Here is a 13,621-nt window from a genome sequence, read left to right as displayed (position 1 = left end):
TAGGTTCTGTCATCTCTCAGCTGTTTGTCTTTGGAAGAGCATCTAGCATCTGAGAACTGCTGTTCCATTATCTGTTAGATGGTCATGATAGCAACTTAGGTGAGAACTCAGGTTCTTGGGACATGCGGAAGCAAATAATAACTCAGTTCTTAGGGGAAGCAACTTTAGAGCATTGTCTAGACCACATAACTCTCAACACACTCCAGAACAAAGGAGACTTGGTTTGAGCTCATGGCCATACCTGGAACTTTTGGCCACTGTTTGACTAAATGCAAAGAAAACCTTACAGGAGAACATTGTGTGTGTGTGTGTGTGTGTGTGTGTGTGTGTGTGTGTGTGTGTGTGTGCGCGTGCGCGCTGTGCATGTGTACATGTGTGTGTTGAGGTGGGACATTTAGTTGAAAGCATGCAGTTTACAGTGACAGTGATCGGGAAGAGGAGTCAGTGTGACTCCTGTCCTAGGGATGGGTTAGACACTGGCTGGAGGGGACAGATGGGGTCTGAGTGTGTACTGTGGTGGCTGAGACAGTGCAAGAACTTTCTGTTAATGAAACTTTCTGAGAACTTTTCCCTCTGAGTGGCCTGACTTCCTGAGAGTTTCTGGATAGAGACTGATTGAGCACTAGAAGGCTGGGTGGGAAGGGGCCATATGTCCTCTGAGGTTGGGTCTGTGTCTAGCATGCCAACGAGGATGGAGTCATGAGTCCAGGATCTGTTCTAGTTTCTGGAGATGGGCCAAAGGAAGGCAGATTGACCTTGGAAGGGAAGACAGGGCTGATGCCCAGGACGGTGTGGGAGAAGCCATAGCATCAGTAGGTCTGGCCCCTGGGGATGGAGCGGCAGGCTCAGCCTTCTCTACTTGGCCATAGCCTCCTGCTAGCTGCTCCAGGAAGGTCCATGGGCCCCTGTGTGAGACCTTCATTGGCTCCTTGTTTTTTGTTTTTTGTTTTTTCTCTGCTTGCACTGGGTTTGCCTGGACCCATGGCCCCCAACTCTCAGTCTGTCTTTCAGTCCCCTCAGACACTCAGGCTGACTTAGTGGGCTCTTGCTTGAGTTTGCTCCATACCTAGTCTTTTGGTCCTCAGCTTGAGTCTCATCTCCTCAGGACTCCTGAACTACGTGGCTCTCCTCTGCTTCTCCTGTCAGAATATGAGCCACTGTCATCCATGATGATACCACGGTTGTCCCCAAGGGCCGCCATGGTCCTTACCTGTTTATGCTGGTGTAACACTATGAGGCTCTCACAATCAGTGCCTTTCATTTTATGGTTGGGGATTCTGAGGTTTGGCTGGGATATCCCTGAATGACCCCCATGGCCTATTTCCAGACTCTTTGCTCTGTGACCTGTCTCTCCATCTGGGCTGAGTCCCTGGAGTGGAGCCATGTTTGGGGTTTCTGCAAGCCTCAACAGTGAACCATTTTTATTGTTCCTGCTGTAGGAGCATGGGGTGCTCAAATGCCCCAGCCTATTGGGCTTCTTGGTGGGTGGTGGGCTGCAGGGAGAGGGGATAGGCAAACGGCTTGAGCTGAGCCCTGGGGGCCCAGACCACTGTCTCACTATTCCCTTTCCCCTTTTCTTTGCCAGGGAACTCAATGGTAACAATATCACTCGGATCCATAAGAATGACTTTGCTGGGCTCAAGCAGCTTCGAGTGTTGTGAGTATGGGTTCCCCTGATGGTCTGCCTCTACCCTCACCCCAGGCTTGGGTCTGAGCCAAGGGCCTCCTGAGCGGTTGGAGTGGGGTGATGTTCTGACCCAGAGAGCTTACTACCTCCCATGTGGCTGAAAAGAATGGGGATGGAGGACTTGGGTGGTGCACTCTTGGCCATTTCTCTCTCTGGGATGAAGGAAAAGCAGGTAGCATGAGAATCTACAGGTCTCTGCTCCCTCGTGCCTTCTCTGGTGGAACAAGTCACGGGCAGGGACTAAATCATAGCTAGCCTTCACTCAGGCTCTAGAAGCTGAGTTCCTGGATCAAGGTGTTGCAGGTTTGTTCCTGATCAGGCATTTGTGCACTGCGACCTTACATGACCTGGCTCATACAGAAAGTCCTCACTGATCCCTGGGTATCAAGGACCCCCTCCCCCACCAGATTACCACATCACTGTAGCTCTGTCCCTAACAGCTCTGCCTCCAAGCACATCAGGGCGTTAGATTTAACATACTGGATGGAAGGGCAGAGAACACACTCCACTCCACCTTCTCCAGTGGACTCCTCCTCAGCAGGGCTTCTCCTCAGCAGGGCTCCTCAGGCCTTGGTTGAGAGGGTGATGGGGAAGGAGGACAGTAGAAGACAGGCGTGACTTTACTCAGGTGTCTAAGGATGGAGATCCTGGAAGTGGTAGGCACAGCCCTGTTGATTGAGGTGGCTGACCGGCAATGGGCCATCCGATGTGCTTGTCAGGCAAAGATGAGGTGCTCATATTGGATCCCCATGCCCCCATCCCTCTGTGCTCTTCTGATCTCGGGGAGCAGAGGCAGCCTTGGCAAACAGACATCTGGCCTCAATATCTCACCCTGCTTCAAGCCCTGCCTGAAGCCCACGCAGAAACATGCAACCCATCTGCTTGGGTGTGGAGAGGGGAGAACACAGAAGGAAAAGTGCTTTAGTATCTCCAGAATGACCATGCAGCACCCCATCTCTTGGGGATGCCCTCCAGTCAGATCCTGTGAAGCAGAGCGTGTTGGGGGATGGGGTGGGGGAAGATGCAGAGTCCTGTAAAGGTGGTTGGTTGGACCCAGCACCCGACTCCTTTCTTCAGCACACAGGCCTAGGCAGAATATGGTGCAGACAGTGGGGGTGTTGTCTGGCAACTGTTGCATATATATGTGTGGACTCTGCCCAGTCGGTATGGCTTCCCGCCCCCATGCTGGCCATGTCTCTTAGATACATGCTCTGGACCGAAGGACCAGAAGCCTAGCATCTTCATCAACCATAGCGGTGAACATTGGCACTGTGCCACTCTGCTGCTGAGGAACCAGAGTTGGGGAATTTGTGAAATTGTGACCATTTTCATCTGGATCTATATAGGGGCCTGCCTCTCCCCACAACCCTCCGCCCCAGCCCACATTGCCCTGCAAAGTTCGTTGGGTTCTTACCTTTTCCAGCGGTTCCTAGGAGCCCTTGCCCAGCATCCTGTACCTATTCTGTCTCTTTGCCTCCCAGGCAGCTGATGGAGAACCAGATTGGAGCTGTGGAACGGGGAGCTTTTGATGACATGAAGGAGTTGGAGCGGCTGTGAGTACAGGGTGCGGGGTGGGGAGGGTGCTGGGGCGGACAGAGAGGGTATCAACAGGTTGATGTAAAGTCTGGGGTGCTTAGGAAGGGGACCCCAGCTTCGCCCTGCCTGACAGTGCATTGTGAGATCGTCATCAAAAGAAAAATGGAAACCAACATCCATCCCCACCCTCCAGGCAGGCCCCTGTTTGTCCCTAAGAGCAGGCGGAGGAAAATGGAATTCCCTCCATCCACCTCTCCATTCATTGATTGGTGTGTTCATAAAGGACCTCACTGCCCCTGAGGGAGAAGCCTGGGGAGGGCTCCCCCCAACCCCCGCATCCCCTGTCCCCCTACTCCAACCGGAGGCTTGCTGTCTTAGGCAGAGGACCACCGCACAGCAGTGAAGAAGTGGCAGGGAGCTCAGAGCTCAGGGTCTGTGTGGAGCTCCTGGGTGGAGCCTCCAATTTTGAAGCTGGGTCTTGGTGAGCCGTCTGCATTTCACATTGGTGACCATGAAAAGGAAAAGGACCTGGTGGGTGAGGGTGGGGTAAGCACGTGTCTCTTTATGGAGGTCGCCCATCTGGTCCAGCAAAAATGGTTTGGATGCAGGGGTTAGGTGGGAGAGTTCCAGAGTTCATGTTCTTTGACCAGAAAGTTCATTTCATATTAAGGAACTGACCAGAATAATAGCTAGAAATTCATATTTCTGTATGTTCTTTGCAAATTACCGAAAATTTAGAAAGAGCCATTTGGGTGGAGATAAGATGTGGTCCAGATTGAAACACCATCAACACCAGTGGGGTGTGCCCGCAGCACAAAAGTGGCAGGAAAGACAGGAAGTGAAGACTGTGTGTGTGTGTGTGTGTGTGTGTGTGTGTGTGTGTGTGTGTGTAGAGAGAGAGACAGAGACAGAGACAGAGACAGAGAAACACACACATACACACATGCACAGAGAGAGACAGACAGAGAGAGGGAGGGAGGGGAGAGGGAGAGGAGAGGAAGAGGGAGAGGGAGGAGGAGGGGAGAGGACAGACAGACAGACACAGAGTAGTAGAGGAGAAAACAGGTAAGACCATTAGCTCTTACATATACCAAAAGGTGAGACAATGGGCTACTTCAGCTTCATTCTCCCTCCCTCTCTCTGTCTCTCTGTCTCTGTCTCTCTGTCTCTCTGTCTCTGTCTCTCTGTCTCTCTGTCTCTCTGTCTCTCTGTCTCTCTGTCTCTCTGTCTCTCTGTCTCTCTCTCTCTCTCTCTCTCTCTCTCTCTCTCTCTGTCTCTGTCTCTCCCTTGATGTTCTCACAATGAATTTCTATAGCAATTACAGCTAACACTGAGTGTCTTCCACTGCCAGGGGCTACCTGGAACCCTTGGCCCTGTGGTATGTCACCTAACCCTGAGATAACTGTGCCACAAGCAGCATTCTACAGAGGAGACACCCAGGTGTCCAGAGGCTAAGCCACAAGTGCAGAGGAGGAGATCAGATCATTTTGCCTTCAAGGCTTAGACTACTAATGAGTCGGACCTAATTAATCTCTCTCCTTTCACTTTCCTGTTAAAGAAAACAAAGCGTTAAACCAATAGAAAGGGGGCGTTAGTCTCATTGTCTTCTTGCAGCTTGGAAGCCTCCCCGCTCCTCCCAGGCCTTAAACTGAGCCGCCAGCCATCCAGTGCTAGGCCAGATGTTCATTTCTGTGTTTGCTTTCTATTAAAACTCTTACAATAAGGTACCTGGCTCTGCCGGGGCTAGCTTGGATCGACACCATTCCACCTCCCCTCTGCTTTTGCCAGGCCTTGGAGGGGAAGAGAAGGTGGGAGGGGTCTAGGCTTGAGGAGGCGTGGCCAGTTGTACCTGCTGCTGCCACCTGAGGCCTGGCAGGGGCTTTATCTCTGCAGACCTTGTCCCTTCTGTCTGCTTTCAGCTCCCTTTCCCTGGGCTGGGTCACCTAGGGGTGCCAGGTATGCACTGTGAAGCCCTTCAGTGAGCAGCCAGTGCAGTGGCCATCTGCTTGGATTTGTGGGGGACCCGGGGGGATCAGTTTGTGAAAGCTGGTGGGAGTGGGGAGTCCGAGTAGAAACAGCCTGTGAATATAGCGTTTTCAATTAAAATGGAAATGGACATTTATTGGCCCCTTTCCCAGCCTCAACCCTCCCCCCCCAAGAATTCCTCTATTCCTTTTGGTATAAGACAGTGACTGGGGTTCTGTATGGCTTTATTCATCCAAACCACACACACAAACCTTTATTTTTTTGTTTGGGTTTCTTTAAGGTAGAATGAGATTTTTTTTTCAGCACCTTGGAAGCAATTTGGGTGGAGAATTAAATCTTTTTACCGAATTCAACAGCTCTTCAATTGGCAGCTCTCCTCTTTTTTTCTCTAAGATCTTCCAAAGCAGCCAACATAATTTTCATATAGATGACTCTCTTCCCGGAGGCATTTGTGAATGAAATTGATTAAATCGTGTAACCCTACTTCTGAGTACCTGTGGTGTAAACAAGGTTGAGAGCAGACTTAGCTGCTTCTCACAAGCTCGCAGGAAGAGCCGATGTAGAAGCAGGAGTGTGAAGCCCGGCTGGTCCTGAGGTCTAAGCCATAGCCAGGTCTAGCCTGCTGCACAGAGGTCTTGGAGCATGCTCAGTCGCCTGGGCAGTCAGTTATGGCGGACAGGAGCTGGGATGGGAGCTGCGAAAGGGCCCGTTTTGGGAGCCTGCATGGCTTTGAGAGTGCTCAGGCTACCACCCTCCCCTCTTGGCATCGCAGCTCTCAAAAGGGCAACTCCATGATGTCAGCAAGCCAATCTTGGGCACCTGGTAAGAGCCAAGCTATATGGCAAGATGTGGCATTAAACATTTCCTAGTGGGGTTGCTGCAAGGAGGAAGGTGTGTGCTTGGGTGAGAGCATCCTTGTCACATTTGAGAGGAGGAAGCCCACCTTTTACTCTGCTTCCATCCTGTGAGGATGTCAGGAAGCATCTGCCCTGGTGCCCGGAGTGGAGAAAGGCACAGAATGGCAGGCGCCCTCGGCTACTCTTTCCATTCTGAGGGATCCTTCTGTCTCCTATGATGAGGTTCACTCCTTCGATGTTTCCACTTTCAATTAGCCATTGATTTCCCTTCCCTTCCCCCTTCTGAGTGTTTCCAAAAATTGAAGGCAGAAAAGTGAGAAAGTCTTGGGGGAAAACAAAACAAAACTAAACCTAGCAATTACCAGGCAGTGTAAATACCAGATTAATTTATTGGACTGGGGATAAGGGGCTGGGAGAGATCCTATGTCTGCTCTTGTTGCTTTAAGGCTTACATTGTAGTCCCTTTTCTTCCAAGGCAATGCTGTGTTTCCCTAGGAACCTGGCCATTAAAGTCAATTTCTTCCAATTGGTCCCCTAAAGCTGTAAATCTGGTGTCTGTCCTGGGCTACAACATGATGGTCCCCAGTGTGGTGACAAAGGCCATTCCCACGGATCAGATGCAAGACCACCTCGGAGGAGCTGACCATGGATGAGGTGGTCCTGTACGCTGTGTGGAGTTCAGTCTCTTCCTCTCCGATCCGAAGAAGTTGTCGGGGTTTCTTTGGTTTTTGGTTTTGTTTTTCTTAGCTGGCTCTTCAGTCAGTGAAAGAAAACCTGGGTGGCCTGTGTGTAGCACACTGTGCTGATGCCTTGTGGAAGACTTTTGCAAAAGTCTCTCTCTCTCTCTCTCTCTCTCTCTCTCTCTCTCTCTCTCTCTCTCTCTCTCTCTCGCTCTCGCTCTCGCTCTCGCTCTCCCTCTCCCTCTCTCCCTCTCTCGCTCTCTCGATCTCTCGCTTTCTTTTGCTCTTTCCCTCTAAAGATTTCTTTACTTTTATCTGCTACAGTTTCTCAAAAGTAACAAGGTATCTTCCCACAGCAGGTGTGGATCCTTTCTGTGCTCTGTCTTCCCGTCAGGGAGATTCTAGACCCAGACTTCTGGCTCCTGCCTGCGTGTAGGATGATGCTCTCATCTGCCCCTAGAAGGGCAGTTCTCAGCTTGTGGGTCGTGACCTCTTTGGGGGATGACCCACCCTTGTATATCAGATATCCTGTGTATCAGATATTTACATTATGATTCATAACCGTAGCAAAATTACAGTTGTGAAGTAGCAAGAAAGTAATTGTATGTTTGGACAGGACCACGATATGAGGAGCTGCATTAAAGGGTCACAGCGTTAGGAGGTTGAGAACTACTGCCTTAAAAACTTTCCAAGCACTACCTTAGGCATTAGAAATAAAAGCATGGCGGGGGTACAGCTCAGTTTTCTAGCGCCTTTCCACACTCACGAGGCCTGGATTTACCTCTCAGCACTGACATAAAATCTCTACTGTTTGGCAAGGAAAAAAAGCTGCCTGGAAAGGGACATGTTGGTGTTTGAGTATCTTTTTCCTTTTAATTTGACTTTTCCCCTGTTTTGATTTATCTATATATCTATTTGCTGTTGAGAGAGGATCTTTCTATGTAGCCTTGGCTGTCCAGAAACTCACTATGTAGACCAGGCTGACCTCGAACTCACAGAGATTTGTCTTCTACCTCCAGAGTGCTGGGATTAAAGAACACCCGTGCCACTACTCCAGCACCTGAGCTTTTAGTTTTAAATAATTCATTATCTGTCTGTCTGTCTATCCATCCATCCATCATCTATCAATCATCTATCTACCAACAACAAAATCAAAAGAAAAACCCAGCCAGCCAGTCCAACAAACACCAATGCTCCCTGAGAGCACGCACTGGGAAGCATTTAGATACTGGGATGTTTAGCTGTCTGACCTCATTAGGAACTAGTTCACATTTCATAAGGTCAAGGATCTAACTCCCAGCTGGGATTGGCTTGGGATCAGATCTTGGAGGGTCATGATGGGGATGATGGGAAACAAAGGAGAAAGAGTGCTGTAGATGTTTAGTTGAGGGTCTTATCCTTCTTGGTGCTGTATGGCCCAATGGGCACTCACAGATGAGCCATGCTTTAGAGAAGATGTTTGGGGGGGGGGCTCCACTCTTGTCCTCCTGGGGCTCCAGCCAGATCCTTATGATTTGGAATACAGTGCTTTCTGAGTGTCCTCTGCCATCGCCTGGCACTTAGGTGACTCTCTCCTCTTACCTTTTCCAGACGACTGAACCGCAACCAGCTGCAAGTGTTGCCTGAACTACTGTTCCAGAACAACCAGGCTCTGTCCAGACTGTGAGTGACACATGTGGGTTGCTACCCACCCTGTGCGTGCGTGTGTGTGTGTGTGTGTGTGTGTGTGTGTGTGTGTGTGTGTGTTGGGGGGATGGAGTCAGGGCTCTGACTCTGACTCTGACCTTGGCCTCAGGCTCTATGGGAGTCGGTGTGGGAATCTGGAGGAGGGCGTGTCTGCAACTGTGCTCAGTTTGCTGCGGTCACGCTGACGCCCTCGTCACTGCCTTTGCACACCTGTCTTGGGTCGTACTCAGTCCACTAAGCCCTTGTGAAGCTATTTCTATCTTTAGCTCCGTCTACCTTTAGAATCATGTGCTCTGTGACTGGATTTGGTATCAATGGTGTGAAGCCATGGTTTTATTGGCTGCAAAGCTGTCGTTTTATTGGCCGCCAATGCACTCCCTCCAAGTATAAAGGACACTTGCTAATTGTTGTGCCATGACTCTCCATGGTTTTGAGTTGTTCTACTGTCTATTCTGTTTTGTGGGATCTGGGGTTGGATGGGCTCTCAGTCCACACTAGGTCTTCGCTTGGCTGCCTCTGTGGTGGGGAGCTCGTTATTGGACTGCTATCTTGCATATCAGGACACTCTTTACTTTGAACCTCCCATTTGTTCTCTAAGGACGAGCATTTCTTAATTTTTCATCTATAACTACTTAGCCCAACTATGCCCTTTTGATATCGTTTTAGAGAATTTTCAAATTTTGAGTTGGGAGATTTTTGAGCTCTCTTAATGGTGGTTATTATCTTGCCAGCCTGGGGTGGGGACCTCTGCAGGGAATGGGAGACAGTCTGGGAAACAGTCCATCAAAGGTCAGATGGCCCTGGGTTTTCTCAGTGTAACCTTTTTGGAAGCCAGGATTTCTTCTTGAACTTTGTACGCTACCAGCTGAGCTGGGGTGGCTGGCCATGCCTGTCTGTCATAGCCCTGATAATGCAGGTTCCCTGCAAGGAACTCCTGCACCTGGCACATGTGACTGTGAAAGGGTGTCTCGTAGCTTTACCATTGTGGAGGCAAGGTTGGAGAGGCAAAATAATATCCTTGGAGTCGATGTGAAGCGACCTTGACTCCTACCCCAAAGCTCTTCATGTTTCATACTTCAATAGGAATTTTGGAGCAAAGGTCTTCCACACTTTAACAAATATTAAGTAGCCAGACTTTGTAACCAAACCAACATATGGAAATCCACTCAAGGAGAGAGGAGCCTGAAGAAGAGGACACCTGCTCCTGGCAATCCCCTGGGCTGGGAGCCAAGGGAAGCAGTGGCCTCAAGCTCTTGTGGGGGTGGTGGTATTTCCAAGCTCTAAACTAAAGCCATACATCTGAATGCTTCCTGCCTTGCTTTCCAGGCATCTGTTCCCTTGCATTTGGCAGGAGGACATTTTTACGTAGGGCTATAGCCCATCGCTGGCTCTGGGCGAAGAGAGATTGTTTTCCTCAAGTCTGTCTCGCGTCCCTCCTCACTCTTTGCTTTGGTGCTGGAAATAGAACCCCGGGCCTCCGGTGTGCTGTGCACACATTCTACCACGACACTATGCCCAGCCTCTCCGAGATATTTCTGAATCCCCTGTGTAAGCAAGGCACAGGAGCCAGCAGCACTCAGAAGAGAAGGCCTGTTAGCATGTTCCACCGACATCAACCAAAGACTTGATCATGATGGCGCCCGTGCATCCTGTGCACCTCCAGCATGAGCTGTCTTGAAAAGGGCACCTTCTAGGGAGATGGCTGAGCAAAGTTTTATTGGTCAAGTCGTGGCTCACCCAGGCGCCATGGTGGTGACTATATGGGGAACAGAGACGGGAGTATATTTTTTAAAGATTTATTTACTTATTATATATTAAATACACTGTAGCTGTCTTCAGACACACCAGAGGAGGGCATCAGATCCCATTACAGATGGTTGTGAGCCACCATGTGGTTGCTGGGATTTGAACTCAGGACCTCTGGAAGAGCAGTCAGTGCTCTTAACCACTGAGCCATCCCTCCAGCCCGAGGCGGGAGTATTTAAAGGTTTAATGCTGCTACTCTGCCTCACTCCCATCATGTTCTGCTGACGTAAACATCTGATAACAAGTCCCCCAGTTGCTCTGGTCACAAAGCTCTCAGGCCTGCTACCCCGAGGACTGGTAGGGGTGACGGTGGGGTGGGAGGGTAAAGCATGACCATCAAGTTCCTAGCTTAAGGCGCAGCTCTCCCCCACAGCTACTGAGACGCGAGGATGTTTCTAGGTCTTTCAGTTCACTTTGCTGTCTTGCTCCTTGCTGTAGCACCGAGGGGCCCAGGATGCGTCTTGGTAGCCATGACTTCATTGCTCCAACATTTGCATTGGCCACAGTGTCAACCCTTCTTCTCCTTGGGACCACATAGATCAGATCTCTGTGGGGTCTTGGGTCCTACCTCTGGAGATTTGGGGATAGGGATTATATTGGTCCATTTTAGGCCCAACGGTGGTGGGGGTTTGTGGGGTCAGCTGGTGTTGTGATCTCACTGGAGCTGTCTCAGCTCCAGGTCCACAGCATCCCTTAAGAAGGCAGGCTAAGACCAGCACCCGCGCCTTGTTTCTGGTCCCTCTGTTGACTTTCCCTTTGCTTTGGAGGGATCTGTTACTAAGCCTTTACATCTGGAGAAAATTAAAGACTTTCACGCAGATGCTCCGCTAATCAGTGTGGCAGTGGACTTGAGAGAAACCAAATGTGTTGGGGAGGGTGTGGCCGGGGTGTTCAGGTGGTACTGTCCAATTGATCTTGTCTGTGCAGCTTCCAGAAGTTAAGTGCGTCTACTGTGTGTTCTACACTAACATTCCCCCTGGTGTTGGGATAGCTTGTCCATTCCTTCCAAATGCACAGTGGATGTCCCAGAGAGGTGCTGTGCCTTGGGTCACGGAGCAGTTGGACATAAGGACTGGAATTAGACTCTGAGGGTCCATAATGAACCTGAAACTGGGCTTAAACCAGGACCTGGAATTTTTCCACCGAGTATCCACCCAGGGAGATAAAGCCCCAGCATAAAGATGCACACTGCAGCCATATTTAGAATATTGAAGAAAGCACGGGAAGAACCTTAATGCTCCATATCAGGGGAGTGGTTAGACAGATTCCAGCACAGCCGCTTGACAGAGTACTTAAGCAGTCATCAGAAACGGCCTTCATGGGAGATGTCAAATCATGCAGATGTTTGTGATATCAAAAGCCAGAGTCGTATTGATCCCTGAATTACTCTAAATAATGCTTGGAAAACGACTGCATCATTCTAGCAGGGATCGACTGCGGGTGTTTTTTTTCTCTTTTGTGTTTCCCAGATGTTCTTTAAGAAGGACGTATTGTATTTATGGTAGGAAGCCTGCCAACTTTGAACAGTTATGGAAAGCCCCAGTGTCTGAATTAAAACTAACACCGGTGGGCAGGGAGGCAAGGCCGCGGTACAATGCTCGCCCAACACAGGAGAAGGCTCAGTGCCATAAAACCCTAAACAAACCAGTCCCAGACGCACGGTGTGGCTTCCTTTAGCCCCGTGGATCCAGCTGCTCTTTTGTGGGACCAAAATAACGTTCACGTCCCAGGGCTTGTGAGGTTGAAGAGAGATGAAAACCTTTGTGCCTTAGCACCATTAGCACTGTGGTACGGGACCGGTATCAGGAAATATTGGACATCCGTGCTGGGATTGCTCTGGGGGAACAAACCTGACTCCTATACCTCCAGCCTCAGTGACCCCGCCCTTGACACAGCTGAGTTTCCGTGTTGGCTTCCCTTGTCTCTGCAGACCTGGCCTGGTCTAGAGTTGTCCTCCTTAAATTAGAATCTTAGCATCATGTTCTCATGCACAGAGACCTGTCCTCAGCTTCTGCTTCCCACAGTTACTTTTGTAAAGGAGGATGTAGATACCCCTGCCGAAATACGCAGAGGGGCCACAGAGGGCGGCTGAGCTGCTGGCCAGCAGAAAGACTGAAGTGTGGCTGTGACTGTCCTCTTGGTCACACTCTTGAGTAGTGGATGGGACGCTAGCAGAGCCCACGTAGGCGGACCTCAAACCGTAGCTAAAGTCTTTATCGTCCAATTGAGGGTCCCTTGCTTCTTCTCTTTCTTACCATTTCTTTTAAAAATTGGTGAATGTGTGTGTGCCTTGTGTGCGTGTGCATGCGTGCTCATGGGTTGACTGCACACGTGCACATGTGCACGTGTGGGTACGTGTACACAAGTGTGCACGTAGGTATGGAGGCTGGAAATTGATGTTGAGCATTTTTCTCCATTACTTTTCATTTTTGTGTGGAGCCAGGCCCTCTTACGGAACCTGAAGCTCGTCAGTTGGCTTCCGTTAGTCTAGTGAGCCAGCCGGCATGTCCCCTGTGCTGGCTGGTTCTGTGTGTCAACGTGACACAAGCTGGAGTTATCACAGAGAACGGAGCCTCCATTGAGGAAATGCCCCCATGAGACCCAGCTGTAAGGCATTTTCTCAACTAGTGATCAAGCGGGGAGGGCCCATGGTGGGTGGTTCTATGAGAGAGTAAGCTGAGCAAACCAGGGGAAGCAAGCCAGTAAGTAACATCCCTCCATGGCCTCTGCATCAGCTCCTGCTTCCTGACCTGTGTGAGTTCCAGTCCTGACTCCCTTTGGTGATGAACAGCAATGTGGAGGTGTAAGCTGAATAAACCCTTTCCTCCCCGACTTGCTTCTTGGTCATGGTGTTTGTAGGAGTAGAAACCCTGACTGAGACATCCCCTTTTTATAGATGAAAGTATTCAAGGCCCAGAGACTTTGGGACATGTCCAAGAGCTGAGCCAAATTTGAACCTGCTCTGTCTGTGACCGTGAACTTGGATAGCCTTATAGGTTCAACGTGTCCACCTGTCCAGGAGGTGACAGTCTACCACAGGTGCCGTCTGAGAGATGTGCCACACCTGAGTCTCCTCAGGTGGCTGCACCTGGTGGCAGGTTACCTTGGTTTGGACCAACTTTTCACTTGTCACTCAATTCTCGGAGGGTGTAGAAATGTCACTTTCATGGACTTCCACAGGGATCAGGTTTGGGGGTAGACAGACATGTTTGAATTCTGATAACTTCTCTATAGTGGCCAATCCCAGACTTCCCTTGGTTAGGTTGGGCCAGGTGTTTGTCTGTGCCCTAACTTGTCTCCCCAGATCTGACAGACAAGAAGTTCCCTGGGCTGCCTACATCCTTTAACTCATCTTCAAATGATGATGAGAAAGGGATACTCAG

At 50.1% G+C, this 13,621-nt stretch overlaps 1 protein-coding gene across 1 annotated transcript in view; it reads left to right on the top strand.

Annotated features, from left to right (window-relative positions):
- The window catches only part of Slit1 (slit guidance ligand 1), a 144,278-nt gene that overhangs the window by 14,721 nt on the left and 115,936 nt on the right, over window positions 1-13,621 (top strand). The window contains exons 2-4 of the mRNA XM_032891963.1: window positions 1,586-1,657; window positions 3,169-3,240; window positions 8,337-8,408. Coding sequence (XP_032747854.1) covers window positions 1,586-1,657; window positions 3,169-3,240; window positions 8,337-8,408 — 216 coding nt within the window. The remainder of the gene's footprint in view (window positions 1-1,585; window positions 1,658-3,168; window positions 3,241-8,336; window positions 8,409-13,621) is intronic.

The sequence above is a fragment of the Rattus rattus genome, chromosome 2 (assembly GCF_011064425.1).
Source record: "Rattus rattus isolate New Zealand chromosome 2, Rrattus_CSIRO_v1, whole genome shotgun sequence".
In the NCBI taxonomy this organism is placed as follows: Eukaryota; Metazoa; Chordata; class Mammalia; order Rodentia; family Muridae; genus Rattus; species Rattus rattus.
This window is presented reverse-complemented; position numbering and strand designations above follow the sequence as displayed.